We start from the raw sequence: 16173 nt of genomic DNA, 5'->3' as shown, positions 1-16173 counted from the left end.
CCTGATTCCCACATTTCCCCCTTGCTGTGTTTCTTCCTAATCTAGATCGTGTTCTAAATAGTGCTACAATTCCTGCCACGGTTCAGGAACTCTGTCATTCCTTTAAGGTGTGGAAATAAGTATTTCCATAGTCAGAACAGGAGAACCATAGCTATATTTCTAACTTCCTTTTGGAAGATGATCATTTCAGTTTATAGCTGTTGTATTACTAAAAAGAAAAAAAATACATTTTTGGCACCAGCAGCGTGGGAGATGAATGTGAGAGACTGTGAAGCATTTTCAATCCATCCATCAGCTCAACGCTCAGAAGTGTTAATAGTAATTAAAAACTTTTTTTGCCTCGAAATACATTTCACACTTTGCACATCCTGAGAAATCTCTCTCACCACGGGAACTTTCAGATCACTCGTCCTCTGCAAAAACAGGTACAGTTGTCTTTTGTCAGAAGAGAACAAAGACATAAGGGAGTGCAGGTTTCATTTACTCCTAGGACACTGCAGTCTATTAAGTGCCAGTGAACTAATGAGCCTCTCAGACCTTATGTTGTTCTGGCTTGGATCAAAGCTTAATTTTCCTTAACCCTTAAGAAGCTAACTGACTCCTAGGCTGATACTGATGTGTTCTTCCATACCTCCTACCCCAGGTTTCTGCTTTTTTCTTTCTTTCTTTCCTTCTTTAAATTTTATTTAATTTTAATTGACCAATATTCTGCAGTATAATTTCAAATGCGTTTTCTTTTGGGATGAGGATGTGATGGACAAAGGTAACTGTACGAATGTAGCAGTTGTTCTCAATATAACAACACAATAATTCTGATGAAAAAGTCAGTGGTATCTGAAATACAGAATATATCTGATGAAGAGGTCTGCAGAAGTCACGGTGTACTGGGAATTACAGTATGAACGTGATTCTCAGAAGCTACTGTTGCACCAGCGTTATTACTATTATTTTTCATAATTTGAAACTGGGCATAAAAGAACTGCAGCAAAAGCTTGTAGATAATAAAATACAGGAATGGTAACAATAAAGGTGTGTGGTACTAAAGAGGAACCTGAGATGCCGGACTTCTGGATAAGATGGCAATGAAGTACATGATGTGCAGGTAGAAGAACCCAGGACTTACTCCCATGTTGGAAGCCTGTATTTCAGTGGACAGTAGGTTCAAAAGGGAATTTGGGATTCCAGGGCTGTTTTCAATCAGGAATGATCTGGTGATCTGATATAGTGACAAACGCAGGATGGTATCTTCACATACACACAGTGTATGAGCTCATCTTTGAAGATATCTCATAAAGATACAATAAGATCATTTTTAAGTTGTAGGCTTGGTAAAAGTGTAAGTATATATGCAGCCTGCAGGTCAGAGTAGATCATCTCCTCTCCTTTAGAGTTCACGATTCTATTAATATGGTTTTAAAAACAAATACTTCAGGACTCACCGTTTGAATATTAGGGACATTTACTATGATTCTCAGTTTCCGAATAGTTTATTTAGTGAAATAAGGACTATTTCTGTAATTACTGCATTTAAAAATCATGGGTACGTATTGTCCCAGGTAATATTCACATGCTGGTGCAGAAGGAAAACCAAACCTGTTCTTACAGATGAGAAAGCATTTCCAGAAGCATAAAGAGTACGGCACTAAAACATCTTCTGTTAACTATTCTCTCCGAGCAGCTGCTTTTGAAGGATGCTCTTCTTCCAATTTCAGTTTGTTTTCTGCTGTAACTCCCAGAATTGCTTCAATATCCTGAATTGCCGTCTGTAACAGATTCAAGGAATACAAGTTATTTAATGGACATTGTAATGAAATCTAGCAGCCAAAACGCACAGCTGGTTGTGCTTCTTTCCACAAGGTAAAAAGTGTTACAAAGGAGAGGATGCAGCGAGGAAATTTACTATTGCTCTGAATCTGCTGCAATAATAGAAAGTATGTACAAAACTTGGAGGAATAACAATGTAATTCCTTGCACTTGGTATTTCTGATCAGCTGACAGGAGCTTTATTTCACTGATGTAAATCACTGTTAACTCACTGTGAAGATTTCCCTGTGGTATTTTTTGTCAGTGGTTGCTTTTGACTCCCTCAGATTGAAAACATAGATATTTTGTTTTTTCTGTAACAGGATGAAATTTAATCATATCTTCTCTAAAGCTCTCATTTCACAGTCTGCTTATCAGGGGAAAATACTGTCAGAGGAAACACTGGGAAGAGGCTGACAAATTATGTGACGTGACTTAAGTGTGAATCCATAACAGGGCGCTCCCCTCCACCTTTGATGTTTCCTTAAGATAAGTCAAACTATGTAAAGCAGCACCAGTAACTCCTTTGCTTCTTGCAAGGGAAAATCAGGAGCGCTGCATCGTAAATGACTTCAAGCTGGAGTATGTTTCTTCTCAAAGAAAAAGTTTCAAACTTAAAGTTAACTAACAGGTTCCTTGGGAGACTTACTGTACTGACCTAGACACTGTAAAATTCATACCGCGAGCAATAAAAGAAAGGAATGGTTTAGCACTTGTTTATGATACAGCATGAGGTATTTTCAGCCCTTGTGCAGAAATTAACCGGGATCGTTAGTTAATTAACACCTCACCTTAAAATTGGTCTCGCCTTGCATATTAGGTGCTGATATTTCTTGATGGATGATGAAGAGATTGCGAGCAAAGGTCATGAGGACCCCCTGGAGATCCTCTCCGATTGTTCTGTTAATGATATCCAAACAAATGAGTTTACCAATGATTCCCTTCACATGCTTAAAAACAATCGCCCTCTCATTTGTGCCTGTCTGGTGATGGAATTTAATGAGGATTTTCAATCTCACAAGGTGGCAATCTTCAGGGAGATATGAAAGATGAGGCTCCATTTTAACTTGTCAGCAGAAAGGATTTGTGTAATAAATAATTTTTATTAATCAACGGCAGAAGTAAGCAGTAAGGTTATTCTTACTCAGTTATTCCAAGCAAAAGACAGTCATTGAGTTAGGAGTGAGACACCGGGACACTTGAAACACCTGGATTAGTTTCGAAGGACTGTTAATTCTGCCTACAGTTTGTGAGAGACATCCAATAGCAATTTCAGCAGCGTCAGCATTGCTTAGATTGCTGTAGCTTGCTCACAAGTCTCAGCATTACCTTCTGAGGGTTTGGTTTCTCGGTGCTACATACAGACTCTCAGTACACACAGTCATGGAATAGGATATTGTTCTGAGAGCAGTGTCCCAGGTTTTCTAACTGGAGCTGACATCAGATCTCAGTGTAGCAAAACGGATCATACAGATGCTTTAGGTATGTTAGTGACTTCATAACAAGCGATTATATCCTTGAAAATCCCACATTAAGATAATGAAATTGCTCTGGAAAGTGAGTGGAAGACAATCCAGGATCAGAATATATGACAAATATGTGACAGGGTTCCTACTAATTTATTAATACAACTGGCAACCCAAGCTGGTGATCCAGGAGGTGGCGGTGTTGCTGACCAAGGGGAGCAACTTCTGAGGTATTATCCTAAAGGAGTCACAAAGAATGTAGGTAGGATGCAGCATCTTTAACACAGGGCTCTGTTTTCCAAGGCACACGGCTAATAATCAAAGTGAAATCACACAGGTGGGGACAGGTCACTCCAACAGCCCGCAGACTCCTAAAAGGACAGTTTACCAGGGATCTTGTCTTCAGTTTCTCCACATATATCTTACATAACTCCCATGCTTGCTATATACCTGTCTCTGCACTCATTCTGTTTTAGCCTCGAGGAAAATTAATCCAACGAAAGACAGCTTTGAGCTGAATTGCTGAGCCACACCAACTCCCAGAGGTGTGAAAGTACCCAAGTCACTACGCTTGTTTGTTTTCTGCACGACTGTTGTTAGAACCCAAGGCAGCACACACTGCAGCACCCCTCGCTTCAGATCAGCTGCGTTCCCAGCTGGTTGTCGGTCTGTGTGACTGACAGTGTTTACTTACATCATTCCCAATCTGTATCGCTTCCGATCGTCATACAGTATAAACACCGTTCCCTGTTTTTGCTGTGAAATAGAAAGACAAACCTGTGTTAATTATTCCTAAAATAGTGATAATTGTAGCAAATATATTGGACAGTAAGTAGATTGTCATATTTAAGAAACAGTAGCTTAAAATTGTGTTGTTAAGTCGATCAATGCTCTGATTATTGAAGAGAATACAAATATTAACTTCATCTAAAAAGAATACACTCAGCAACAGAACTCTGTTTTCATGAGCAGGTGCCATTTCTGGGGAGAAAACACAAAAAACTCTGCGTTTCCCTGCGATGTAGGACCTGAAATCCCTTACCTGCTCTTCTCTCCCACCGAACACCTTCTGCATTCCTTTAGTTTTATATAGTTTTAAATACACCAGCCAGGAGAACGTTCTGCCTGCAGTCTCCAGGAGAGCAGTGTCTCACTCCCCAGTGTGCAACTTAAACTCATGGTAACACTTCATCCTTGGCTGCTTCCAGGCAGAAGCCAAAGCAATTGATATCTTAGTACTGCAGCTTTTCAAGACTCATATCCCAGGTAAAGTAAATCAGCAGGTGATGGTTGTAATACTAGAGTAATTTTTGCAGGAACAGGTGAAGACTTTCACTCAACGTAGAATCCATTGATTAGCATCGTGATAACAATTAAAAATAGGATTAATGGTGATGTATTCTTATAGGTCCTCTTGAACATAACTCCAGTTTAACACACAACACAGAGCTAGCTCCAGTGGAACACTTTATATTATGCTCAACCATATACTTTCACCTTGTACTAAGTGCATTCACAATATGAGAAGTTACATGCAAAAATTACGCAGAATGAATGTCATGATTTGTAGTTTATACTGTTTATACCTGGAGGTCAAATCCAATGCCGTGAGCTTTACACATCTGGAGGAGAACACTGTAGTAGATGACTGAAAGACTGGAGTGCCTCAGCTGACTGCTTGCTACTGCACAGCGGCCGCTTCCTGGAGAAGGCTGGAGAAAACAATACAAGTTTCTCTGTTTTCATATCATTTGATATCAGAAACCGAGATTTTTCTATCTAAATAAAGGGGCTTTTGCCTTAGTTGCACTACTGTGAGTCTTTGCCTAAGCTCAGTGACTCTGGGGAGCTGTTCAGCTGGTATCAATGGGTCCGTGCTATGGATGGAAGTCAGTACAGCGTTTGAGTTCAAGCTCAATCAGCGCTTAAACCAGGAGAATAGAAATGTTGCACTGCATAGAATTTGATAGAGATGTTCTCCTAAACCGAGGCTCTTCTGCAATGTTCTTTTGAGTGCTGGACTCAGTTTGGAGTGGGGATGCTGCACATTGAAGCGTGTAATTTACAGTATTTTCTCCAAAATAATATTTGCCTTGACAGTGACTCATTTAAGTTGACGTAGTTGAAATCCTTATATAATGCATCTCTGCCTGAAAATTAATCATGTTTATAATATTCTGGGAATTAATAACACCCATTGCTCAAGTCATTAACTTAAAAAAGGAGCTTCCAAAATCTGTTCCCTGCAGTAGGGGACCACAAATAAATGAATGCTTGATAAAATAATCCAAGTAGCAGTTTAACAAGCGTAAACTTGAATGTGGCTGCAATAACACAGAACTATTGTTTAAGGGTTGGCATCAGGTTGATGAGGTGCTTATTTCAGCTACAAAGCATGCATACACATGCATAATGAACTGCAGTATGAATTATTAATGTGTTGCTTATTTAGCCTCATCTGTCTAGAAGATAATGTATCCTAACTATAATGAGTGATTGGTTTTGTACATAATTACAGTAGCAGCAGTATCTAGGAAATTTGTTCTTTCAAAGAAGGATTTCTAAAAATAATATCATCACACAAACTGAGTTGCTGCTCCATTTTATCAAAATCAAACCTGCTAGGATCGAGAATATACAATAAATTAAAAGGGACAGAATCATTATTAACATCATAATTTTACACAAAGCGTTTTACTTAATCATTCATTACAGATCATGTGCTGTAAAAGCATTTGTCTCTTTGTTTGTTTGTTTTTTTCCCTAAACATGCTTTTCAGAGAGAGCACTTTTTTAACTCTTAAGGAGATAAAAGCCTCAGAAGAAGGCAGAAAAATAAAGAATACGGTGACGATTTATGTTAATTCTGACAGAATTTTAATTAAAAAAGTTGCTACTTGATTACTTTTCATTTCTAAAACTTGTACTACTGGGACTAATCATATCTAATTTACTTCTCTCCAACTAGAAGTGGTTACTTGACAAGAACAATAGATCAAGAGCTCATTAACCTCTGAATTGTAGATCCGTGGCAATTTTGGAATGGTGCTGCGTTCCTCCTCGTTGTCAGGAAAAGGGAAGTTTCGACTCTTCAGTCAAAATGTGTATAAAGCAGCATGTGCCTCTCTTACATATACCTACATACACACACTTTTAATCTCTGACTTTCCTAAAAGTCTTTCTGCCCTCTCTGAGGGACAGTCTCCATGTTGAGAAGTTTTATTAAGTTCTCCACCAATAACAACATTTTAATCTAAGAGGTCACCATAGTGAAAGATAGTTGTGTTATTGAGTGCAAAGGATAAATAATCAACTATCCATAGGCACTCAGAGCCTTTATTTTAATTTCCAATGCAACAGCATCCCATTTATTTTATTAGCATTCTGAAGTCTAAAAGCAGCAGTTTTGTTATTCAGCTCTGTCAGAGCAGTGATCCAGGGCAGATTTTTAACTTTTCAGTAACTTCTATTAATAACTTTATTTGTGAACAAATCGCTGCTTACCGTTTCTGTCTCCTTGCGCTGAGCACGTTGGCTTTTCAGTTTCCTTGAACCAAGAGGTACTTCAGAAAGGCCAGAGCAACAATCCAGGTTTCCATCTGACACGTACAACGTGAGCTGAGTCAAGGCCAGCTGGTCACTATAGCAGAGGTCAAGGTCTGTTGCCCATACCTAATCAAACACAGACAGGTGCATTTAAAAAAGAACAGGAAAGGTGAGATTCAGCAGTTGTCATCTATTCCTACATACATGCTGAAAATGTCTACTTATGGGTCCCTTGTGCTGGTGTGTTACCAGCCCCAGGAAACCACTTCAAAATGCAGCAGTCACAACTCCCAAGAAACTTCTAAACTAATTCCTTGTGAGAACTGGAACCTGTGCTACCGAGATTTTAGCAAGGATTAGAAGTAATGGATCAACTCAACAGCTCTGAAAATCATCATGTTAAACAGACGATTATCTAAATACTAAATATCACACCTGGATTGTCAACTGAACAATAATTAAGGTTAAATAAAGTCAGACAAATAGGTACTTTTAGATAGAAAAAGGGAAGTTCTGGAAGGCAAAGCTTAACTGAGTAAAAGAAGTAGAGAAGAGTGGAATCTGTGAGGAGCAGTACCCCAAACACAATACAAGAACCTGTGATATAAGCAACATGGTGTGGGTTTGAGTCTTACTGGCCACAAAGAAGCCCTTTGTCAGGTGGGGAGCATCTGCTCCCCCTTGGGTTTATTGGAGCCTGTGGGTAGCAAAGAAAGGTGGGAGAGAAGCCCACCCCCAGCTACATGCAGGACACACTTGCACGCAATGGCAAAAATCTCACAGGACCCCCAAGAGGCCTATAGAAATCTGCAAGATTAATGGGGAGTAGGAGAAGGGAGCAGGGGAGTAGGAGAAGGGAGCACCACAAATTCTTTCTGTGACTCCTCTGCCCCAACAACCTGAGCGTGGCTTTACTCAAGAGTTTTTCCCTTTTAAAAAACACTCGTGCCTGCTGTGCCAATGAGAAATGTTAACGCACACAAATATCTGCCCTACAGTGGACCCTTTTAAAACAAATCCAGCAGCGAATGACTTGAATAAGCCTTTGAATGTTAAATGGCATCATTATAAGGATATTAAGAGGTCAGGCAGTCAAGGCCTCTTGGTAAACCGGAGTTAATTTCTGAATCATATTCACATAGTAATGCCCTTTTTATAATGCTGAATAAATCACATCAGTAACAGTTGTTAATAACTAACTGCCAAGTATCTGGTGCTGTATTAAATATCCTATTTGTCAACTTAAATATTTCCTGCTGCACGGTATAAAATGCAAATCGGATGCTAATAGCTGGCTTTACTTAGTAAAAGGGGAATTTTCACCAATTACAATGCTTGATTTTCTTCAATAATTTATTCTTTATCATCACTTCTGCAGGACAGGAAGGAGCTTTCCTATCAATTTGTACTTTTCCAGTATGTGCTAACATTTTCAATGAGCTAACACTTTCAATAAGGGGTAATTATAAACTATGCACACAGTAAACACGTTCCATTCATTTCCATTAATATTATCAACAGATCAATAGTAGCAAACATGCCTTGAACCTTGTTCGAGTTGGGTATGGGATTCTCAGTTACAGTTTTGCCCCCAAAAGAGTTGGCCAGGCTCTTGAGGAGAGAGGGGATTATTGCTATCCGAGGGCTGCTCATCTGCACAGAGAAAAATGATCTATAGACACTCTGAATCCAGACCTGATGCCACACCTGTGCTTCAGGAGCTCAGAGTCAATGGCAGAACCTTTCCTGATGCACAGAGTGGCAGAAGACAGATTAGACTGAAGGTGGCTGAGATGGAAACACACAGAAGCGAAGACGTAGTGCAACCATAGCACATCTGCATGGGTGAGAACAAAGCTTGTGTTATGACAATGCATAGAGAATGGGCCGGGCATTTAACAGCAGATAAAGCAAACATAAGCAGTCATTGTCACAGGACAAATTCATTACACCCTGACAGAATCAGACAAACCGTACAGCACACGTTGTAAAAGTCACTCAACAAATCTTGTGTTGTCACTAACGTGGACATTGAGTACCTGAACATGGACATCTCAGCTTTATACCCTTGCCTGCAAAACTAATGGCTCTCATCACCTGAGTGGTCTGACAGCCCTAATGTGAAATAAAGGAAGATGGTCTTTCCCTCCACCCCCCCTCCCACAACGTGATTCTCTCCTTCAACTGTAAAGGAGGATAGCTATTAATACTTACTTCAGAATCCAACCCAAACCCTTCTATGGTTTGGTGCATTTTACAATGATGACATCATTGCATGTTTTGCTTTCTTAAAATCAGGGGTAGTTCTCCACAGCCCTGAGCATGAGGGGAGGCAGGCAAACATGGCTACAACCCACCTGTCCACCTCCTTTCATTCTGGGCCTGAGCCTGAGGCTGAACCAGCCCTAATACAAGTTAAAGCAGCCAAATGGTCATTAACGCATGCCAGCTGGGATCACCCCCAAGGATTCTTTTGCTGGCTCGGGAGTATTGTAGAACACTGTATTGTAGCCATGGCCTTTCTGTCCTGGATATGTCCCAGACCATCTCTAATAAAGAGAGAAAGAAAGGAGGATCAGATGGCATGAGATTCCAGCTTTTTCCTAGCAGGGGATTCCCTTTTGCCACAGAAATCCAGAAGCACCCTTCAAACTGTTTTTATACAGCTACAGAAAACATGAGCCACAGGGTCCAGGCAACTTTATGTTCACAGACTGGAACGAGATAATTTTTTTTCCATTTTATTAGTTCAAATGCAAGCCAGATCATTAATAGCCAGCTGATCAAATTCTTCAGTGAAACAATTTCTAAGTCCCTCTCCAGTATGTGAAGGTCATGAGTGCTCTTTGCAAAATTACAGCAATTAATAACAGGCAGCGTTTCTGGTAATCTCAAGCAAGGATGGAAGACCTGAGTCTGGCTGGTGGAGCCGTGTGAAGACAAGAGCTATACAGCTGCTTTCTAGTGCTCTTATTCTGGAACTAGCAGTGGACATCTGTTTGCTGGCTCCATCGGTCTGGCATCTTTAACCAATAATAGATCAATATACAATCCCAAATGGAAAGAGGTAGCTCATTATATCATACTAAGCACATGTTGGCCATATTGAAGTTAGCAGGTGTCCCTTGAGTGTAATGACCTAAAATTAATTGTAATAAACAAAGCAAAAAGCACCAGAATCCTTTGTATCCGTGTCCAAAGGATTCTAATTAGGTAGACCCCACAGTTGATGACTTCTCATTTTCTGTGAAGAAGTTACCAGCCTCATGCCAACATCACACATAGCCACTGCTTCACAAGTGCAGAGCTGCCATCAGCAGCAGGTTGGGGGCAAACTGAGGAAAACCTCCTGTGTTAGAGTAGGGATGGGGCAGAGCAATGCTGTGAAACAAGCAGGATGAGACATTGCTATCGGTAACAGAGAACTGACTAATCTGCTAATAGGAGCGTGCAATAACAACAAAAACCATTTCTTAGAAATGTCAGCATCTCCCTCTTTGTGGCACGTAGTTTTCAGAGTGGTCCAACAGCTCCACAGAGCTAGTGCAGGCAGGACAGACAGAGCAGGGAGCTCTGGGCGGCCTCTGAGCAGAGCAGGCAGAAGGTTCATTTAGGTTCAACTCTAACACCACCTTCTGCATTACAGCACCTTTGTCTTCAAAGCAACACAAAGCAAGTGCTAAAAGTGTCTAGAACGACTTGACAGTCTGAGCTGGGGTATTGCTGCCTGTTGGATTGTTGTTGCTTTATGGATATATCTCCGTAGTTTAGAAAGTGATGCCTGTGAGGTCAGGCAGTTAATGACCAGCTGAATTATCAGCTCCTCCAGGAAATCTGGAGCCATTAGTAAAAGGGCTGTGCAGGGGTCAAGTATAAGTAAAGCTAAAACTGTGACGCAGTCACACAGCTCAACAAATATCAAATAGTTGGGTCTATCCTCCTTAGTTCAGGATATACACAATAAGGGCGTCCTTACAAGGCTGCATGGCAAGTCAGCATAACTTACACAGCTTTAATTTGAGACGTGGGGACTTTCAGGACACCTTTGTGATCAGAAATGAAACTGAAACCAAGAGCTCGCTTCTGAAGTCCACAAGTGGTATTTGACTTTTCAAACAAGTGGGAGTTGAGAGGTAACCAGATTAGTGCTTTCATACTGACTTCTATACTGAGGGCACGGGTTAAGACCTCAGATCTCAAAAATGGTTTTAGATAAAGCTGTGCTAAAAAGAGCAGTTAAAAGCACATCCTACAGCACTTAGTGGCTCCGTTACGCAGACCGTGCTCATGGTTAAGTCATCTCCAGTGACTAAAGTCACAGTGATGGTGTAATTCTTTACAATCGCCATAAAAACGCTTTGGCTTTAAAATATAAACTTGAGAAAGAAAGGAAACATAAATTCTTAAACAGTTGCTAAATTATAGCTTTTCTTTACCTGGTATAATTGTTTTTATCTGCATCGAGTATCGATGTCTGCGTTATTGTAAAGAGCACACCTGCTATTTTTAAAGAAGAGGTTGAATGACGCTGTAAAAATGTCAATTAGTAAAATATTAACTCTATAGGGGTGTTGAAAACAGCTCCTTTAGCCGCTTCTATAACGCACGGTGCGATTGCGAACCAGCAGCGGTAGCGGGCAGGACCCGAGGCCAACGCCACCTGGTGGCTGCTGCAGGGATGGAGCGGTGCTGCCCGAGGGAACCAAAGTAGCTAAACTCTGCCCTGCTCAATTCAGGACTCCAAGGCAGTTAAGGAGAAAACCGCGGCTCTTGTTTGAAAATAACACCGCGGAATTCTGCGAGGAAAGGAATAAAAACAGCGGGAGTAATTTTAGGATGGGTGTGTGAATACAGAAGTGTGCGTCCCTCAAAGCATTAATTAAATGCTAGAGCCAGAGCTGACTGATGAGCCACAGACAGCACAGCTCATCTCTAACAGAATCCCATCAGATCTTCTTCCCCACAGTTTCACCGGAGTTACTTCCACTTCATAGTGGCCTTTCAAGATTTCTCTTTTGTGTGCATTTGGGACGGTGCTATCCCTTTGCTCCTTGAGAAGCAATGTAACTCAGTGCCCTTTTGCTATTGCTGCAAAAAGTACAGGGCTGTGTAATCCATCAGCCCACTATAAAAGGTGACTCAAGACCACGCTTCTCCAAATTATCTGCCCACACACCTACAGCTGTAAGTCTGTGCATTCAAGCGGTCCTGCTCAAAGAAATGGACTTATTCAGGTGCAGCTCCATGACAAGCTGGGAGCAGAGAAGCTTCCAGTCAATACCATGCAGGACTTTACTGCAAAGACTCAAGGCTCTTAAAGATCAGCCCAAGAGAATGGAGCAGGAGGCAGAAGTGACTCGATCCGAGTCACACACCTCATGCTTTTCCTCAGACACCAGAAATGCCATGGATCCATGTCCCTTCCCCTGGGGAACACAGTGACATAACAGCAACACATAGAAGGAAACAACACATTGAGGGAATGTGCTAACAGTAGCAATCTTTTAAAATGTTATAAGCAATGCCTTGTTGCTCGTATCAAATTTATGCTACACGGCGTACAGATTTTTAAAGACTTTCAGAGTGAAGAGCCTGAAACTAAAATACATGCTAATCTGCCTTCTGCTCAGAATCCCCTTATTGGGGGCATGCAGGGTGAGCATGTGTGAGGACAGGTACTGCAGCGTGCAGCTGCTCAGCCTGCAAAGAAAGATAGTTTCACTTATTTGGCCCTTCACGTTCCTTAAAGAGTTGTATATTTATGTGGCATGTAAATTTACGAAGGATTCAGGGAATTTTAAGTATTTAAATACTCAGACTGTACTGGTAACAGATGTTCAACGATATATTTAATTTTTAGCTTTACGGAAAAATATCGTGTATCAGTTGATGTTTTCCATAAAACATAACTTTGAAAGAATGCCTGAGTATACTACACATACACAAATACATCTGAGCCTCTCAGCTACTGCATTAAAATGAGCACTTCTGAAATTAGTGAGCCAATGTTCTAAGAGTCTAATAGGATTTCTTGTTTGCCAAAAAAAATAAATAAATAGTGCTTTCAGGAGCACAATCTTTTGTGTAATCTCTCTCTCACAAGACAGATGGCATCATTAATTGCCTCTGTAACTAGTTAAATTTAAAAACCTGTGCTTAAATAATGTTAAAGTTGTGGTACATGCTGACAAACAGGAAACATTAAGGTAGATTCAATCAGAAACAAGGGGAGAAAGCCAAGGCAAAACAGAAAGGAATAGTAAAAGACCGCAATAAACACTGAGTGATTTAATACGTCCTTGGTCATGCCAGGAAATGTCACAACTTCAGGAAGCATTTCTGCATTTTGGTGAACTCCAAGCTTGAGCAAAGCAATTGGCAGAACTCCCACTGACTTCAGTAGGAGAGGATGTCACCTCTTGATCTTTACAAAGCAACTTTACATGGAAGTTATATGATATGGCTCACCCTCAGTTCTAATTACAATGCCTATGTAAATACGTTTTGGCATTCAAACTTTACAGCAATCTGTATTTCAGAGCTAACATTATTCTGCTTCTCTGGTTTACCACAGTCACCCTACAGCAGAATCAGTTACCAAAAGCCCCATTTTAAGCTTTCTCTGTGTTTAAAACAGAATACAATTATCATAGCACTGCCAAAGAGCCAGCTTTTGCCATTGAATACCATATGCTAACTCTTGGGTTTTAAATGCAAGCCCTGTGTTTAAAGCCTTTTCTCACACCGTACACACCATGATTTTCAGATGTCCAGGAGAAAAAGACACCCAAATGGGTTTGAGTGCATACAGACATGCCATCTTTTTGAAGTCCAGCCATACGGCATTGCTTGCCCCATGAACAAGAGGCACATTCCCTGTTACAGTTACACAGTTTTTCTAACAGTAGAGGTCCTAACTGGAGATCATAGAAGACAACAGACTTGTGCAGATAAGTAGGTGAGTGCACAAACAATATCAAAAGACCTAAAAACCAAGGAGGTGCTTTGGGAATAAAATAAGTAACTGAGACTTGATGCAGAGGTCTTAAATAAGAACCTGCATGCAAGTGCCAGTTTTGAATTTGTAAACACCACTATCCACCACTAACAGCAAACACTTGATTTAAAAATCATCTCGCTTTCTTTAGTCTTCAAACACAAGGTCACTACCCAAATACTGAAAGCTCAGCCTCCTCACCCAGATCTTCCTTTACTTTTAGTCTGGCATGATGCTTTACTTTGTAGATCTGTCTTAACATTCAGCCCTTTTGGCTGTATTCATCTCCCATGAGATTCCTAAAACAGGCAGCTGGGTAGGAGAAAGAAAAAAACCTTACTGGTGAGCTTGCAATGGGAAAGGCTGTGGGGTGACATAAGCTAGAGAACATGTGGGAACTTAATTTAAGGTATGAATCTATGGGAAACCTGGCTTCACTGTTCTTCAGTTCATTCTGTTTAAAAATAAAACCACTTGAAGTATTCAAATATGCCCTTTATTTGCTTTACCCAGCATCTGACTTGTGAAAGAACTTAATAGATCACATTATGGCAAGAAAATCTGACCTTATAAATAAAACAAATGTCAGGTTACTGTAGCATAGAAACATGCAAGATATTTTGTACAAACTGTGATCAAAACTGATCATCAGCATTCAGTCCAGAGGCTGCATTACAGTCAGACTGGATGATCCTAGTGGTGTTTTCCAACCATAATGATTCCAGTTATTTCTTTACATCCATTTTTTTACCTATTTGTTCTGCAGCACCAAAAGCAGAGTGTGCTGGGACAGTGGCCACCACTCCTCTGCTTCCCTGCTGTCTACCTCAGGCAGCAGCAAGTTCTGGAGTCAATACCTTTCTGCTGTCTTGATTTATTACATTATTTTTTATGTTGTCAAAAGTTGTGATACAGCTGACTGTGAGGTTTTGCTGATGGGCTTGTAAATGCTGGCAGGAGGTACTAGGGTCACTTGAATGGTTCTGATTCTGCCATTTAAAAGACCCCATTACTCATCCACACAGAACACTCTCCTGGGCAGGATTCCATGAGAAAGCATTAACTTAATCCCTTCCATTTTGCATAGTTATGCCTGTTGTAAGTCACGTAGTTCACCACTCCAAAACTACGCTGCTTTCCCAGTAGCATTTTCCCTTATAGGAAAATTGAGGTGCTAACCTTGAAATATCATAATTTAAGATGCTATATTGTTCAGTCCAGACCCGTCAAAACCCATCTCTTCCCACATCAGTGCAACATGTGCCCATGGTGATAAGCTTTCAGGACTGGAGAAACCATGATATGCTGTCAGACACTACCGGAAAACTGACTTTCCTGTCACATCACACAATACCTGGATTTGCTGATCTTCTACAAAGGTATTCTGAAACACTCTAAAGCAAGCAAACTGCTAACTGCACACACATTGGCACTGCAGCAGAAAGTGGTGTATGGCCTCAGGCTGGAATGAAATCATGCTGTGCTGTGCTGAGGGCTCCCAATACTATGTGTACAAAGGCTTCACAGCTTCAAAGCAGACGTTTCACCATCTCAGAGGGACATTATGACGCATTGCATCGCCTCTGATCCACTCACCTGCTGCTCCATTGTTTGTGGATGGATGAAAGTCACAAAATCAGCTGAGAAGTAACCAAGCACTCCTTTAGATTTACAGGCTTCTCCAATTTTTAAGCAGAGTGAATTAAGAACTGCTGGATCAACAGATCTTTGTGGAATGGTGGTGCCAGATGATCGCAGAGGTCCGTCAGCATGGAGCTGGTCTCCTGACGACACTACTTTTATCTCTCCCGTTGGCTCTATCAGCATATCCACCGTAAGGTTTGTGACATTTTCTGAGAGTGGGAAAGCTTCTATCACACCACCTAGTAAGAAATGAATTAGCAGTTAAGCTAGTAATCAAATTCACATGTGATGCTCTTCAGAGTGCACAGAATGAAACCATCCAGCTCCTATTGTGCTCAGACATTGCAGGGAAAACTGCTATGGAGATACAGAAAGTAAATAAATGTAATGGGAGCAGCGTAGCTAGGACCCATGAATCTCTGAGAAGAGAAAGATCTCCTGTAGCACTGACCAGTTCAACCAGTGGCTTCTGATCTGCAGATCCTTTGCAAGCAGTTCCAAACTTGAACTATATCACATATCTGACAGGAAGAATATGCTCTTGGGTAATATGAATGACCTTTGGGCTGTCTGACAGCACAGCCAGAAGAGCAGTGAAATGACGTTACTGGGACGTTTGGTGAGTGGCATCTCCTGCTAGGAAGTAATCTTGGAGATTGCCATCAATACAGTGGTCTGAGATGCATCGTCTGCCTTTCAGTGTTCATCCACATGAGG

General features: G+C 40.9%; 1 protein-coding gene across 9 annotated transcripts in view; it reads right to left on the bottom strand.

Moving 5' to 3' along the window:
* Positions 1-1468: 1468 nt before the first annotated feature.
* The window catches only part of IQCH (IQ motif containing H), a 62185-nt gene continuing 47480 nt past the window's right edge, over positions 1469-16173 (bottom strand). For 8 of the 9 annotated variants that reach the window (XM_015873297.2, XM_015873300.2, XM_015873301.2 and 5 more), the window contains 6 exons: positions 15409-15695; positions 6774-6941; positions 4856-4981; positions 3964-4025; positions 2595-2703; positions 1469-1763 (listed from right to left, as the gene is read on the bottom strand). In XM_015873297.2, coding sequence (XP_015728783.1) covers positions 1662-1763; positions 2595-2703; positions 3964-4025; positions 4856-4981; positions 6774-6941; positions 15409-15695 — 854 coding nt within the window. In that variant the 3' untranslated portion in view covers positions 1469-1661. Of the gene's footprint in view, positions 1764-2594; positions 2704-3963; positions 4026-4855; positions 4982-6773; positions 6942-11251; positions 11612-15408; positions 15696-16173 lie in introns of those variants that run through there. The other variant, XR_004308531.1, reaches the window with a different exon arrangement.

Source organism: Coturnix japonica, chromosome 10 (assembly GCF_001577835.2).
Source record: "Coturnix japonica isolate 7356 chromosome 10, Coturnix japonica 2.1, whole genome shotgun sequence".
Lineage (NCBI taxonomy): Eukaryota > Metazoa > Chordata > Aves > Galliformes > Phasianidae > Coturnix > Coturnix japonica.
The sequence above is the reverse complement of the archived record's forward strand: the minus strand, read 5'-3'. Positions and strand labels throughout refer to the sequence as shown.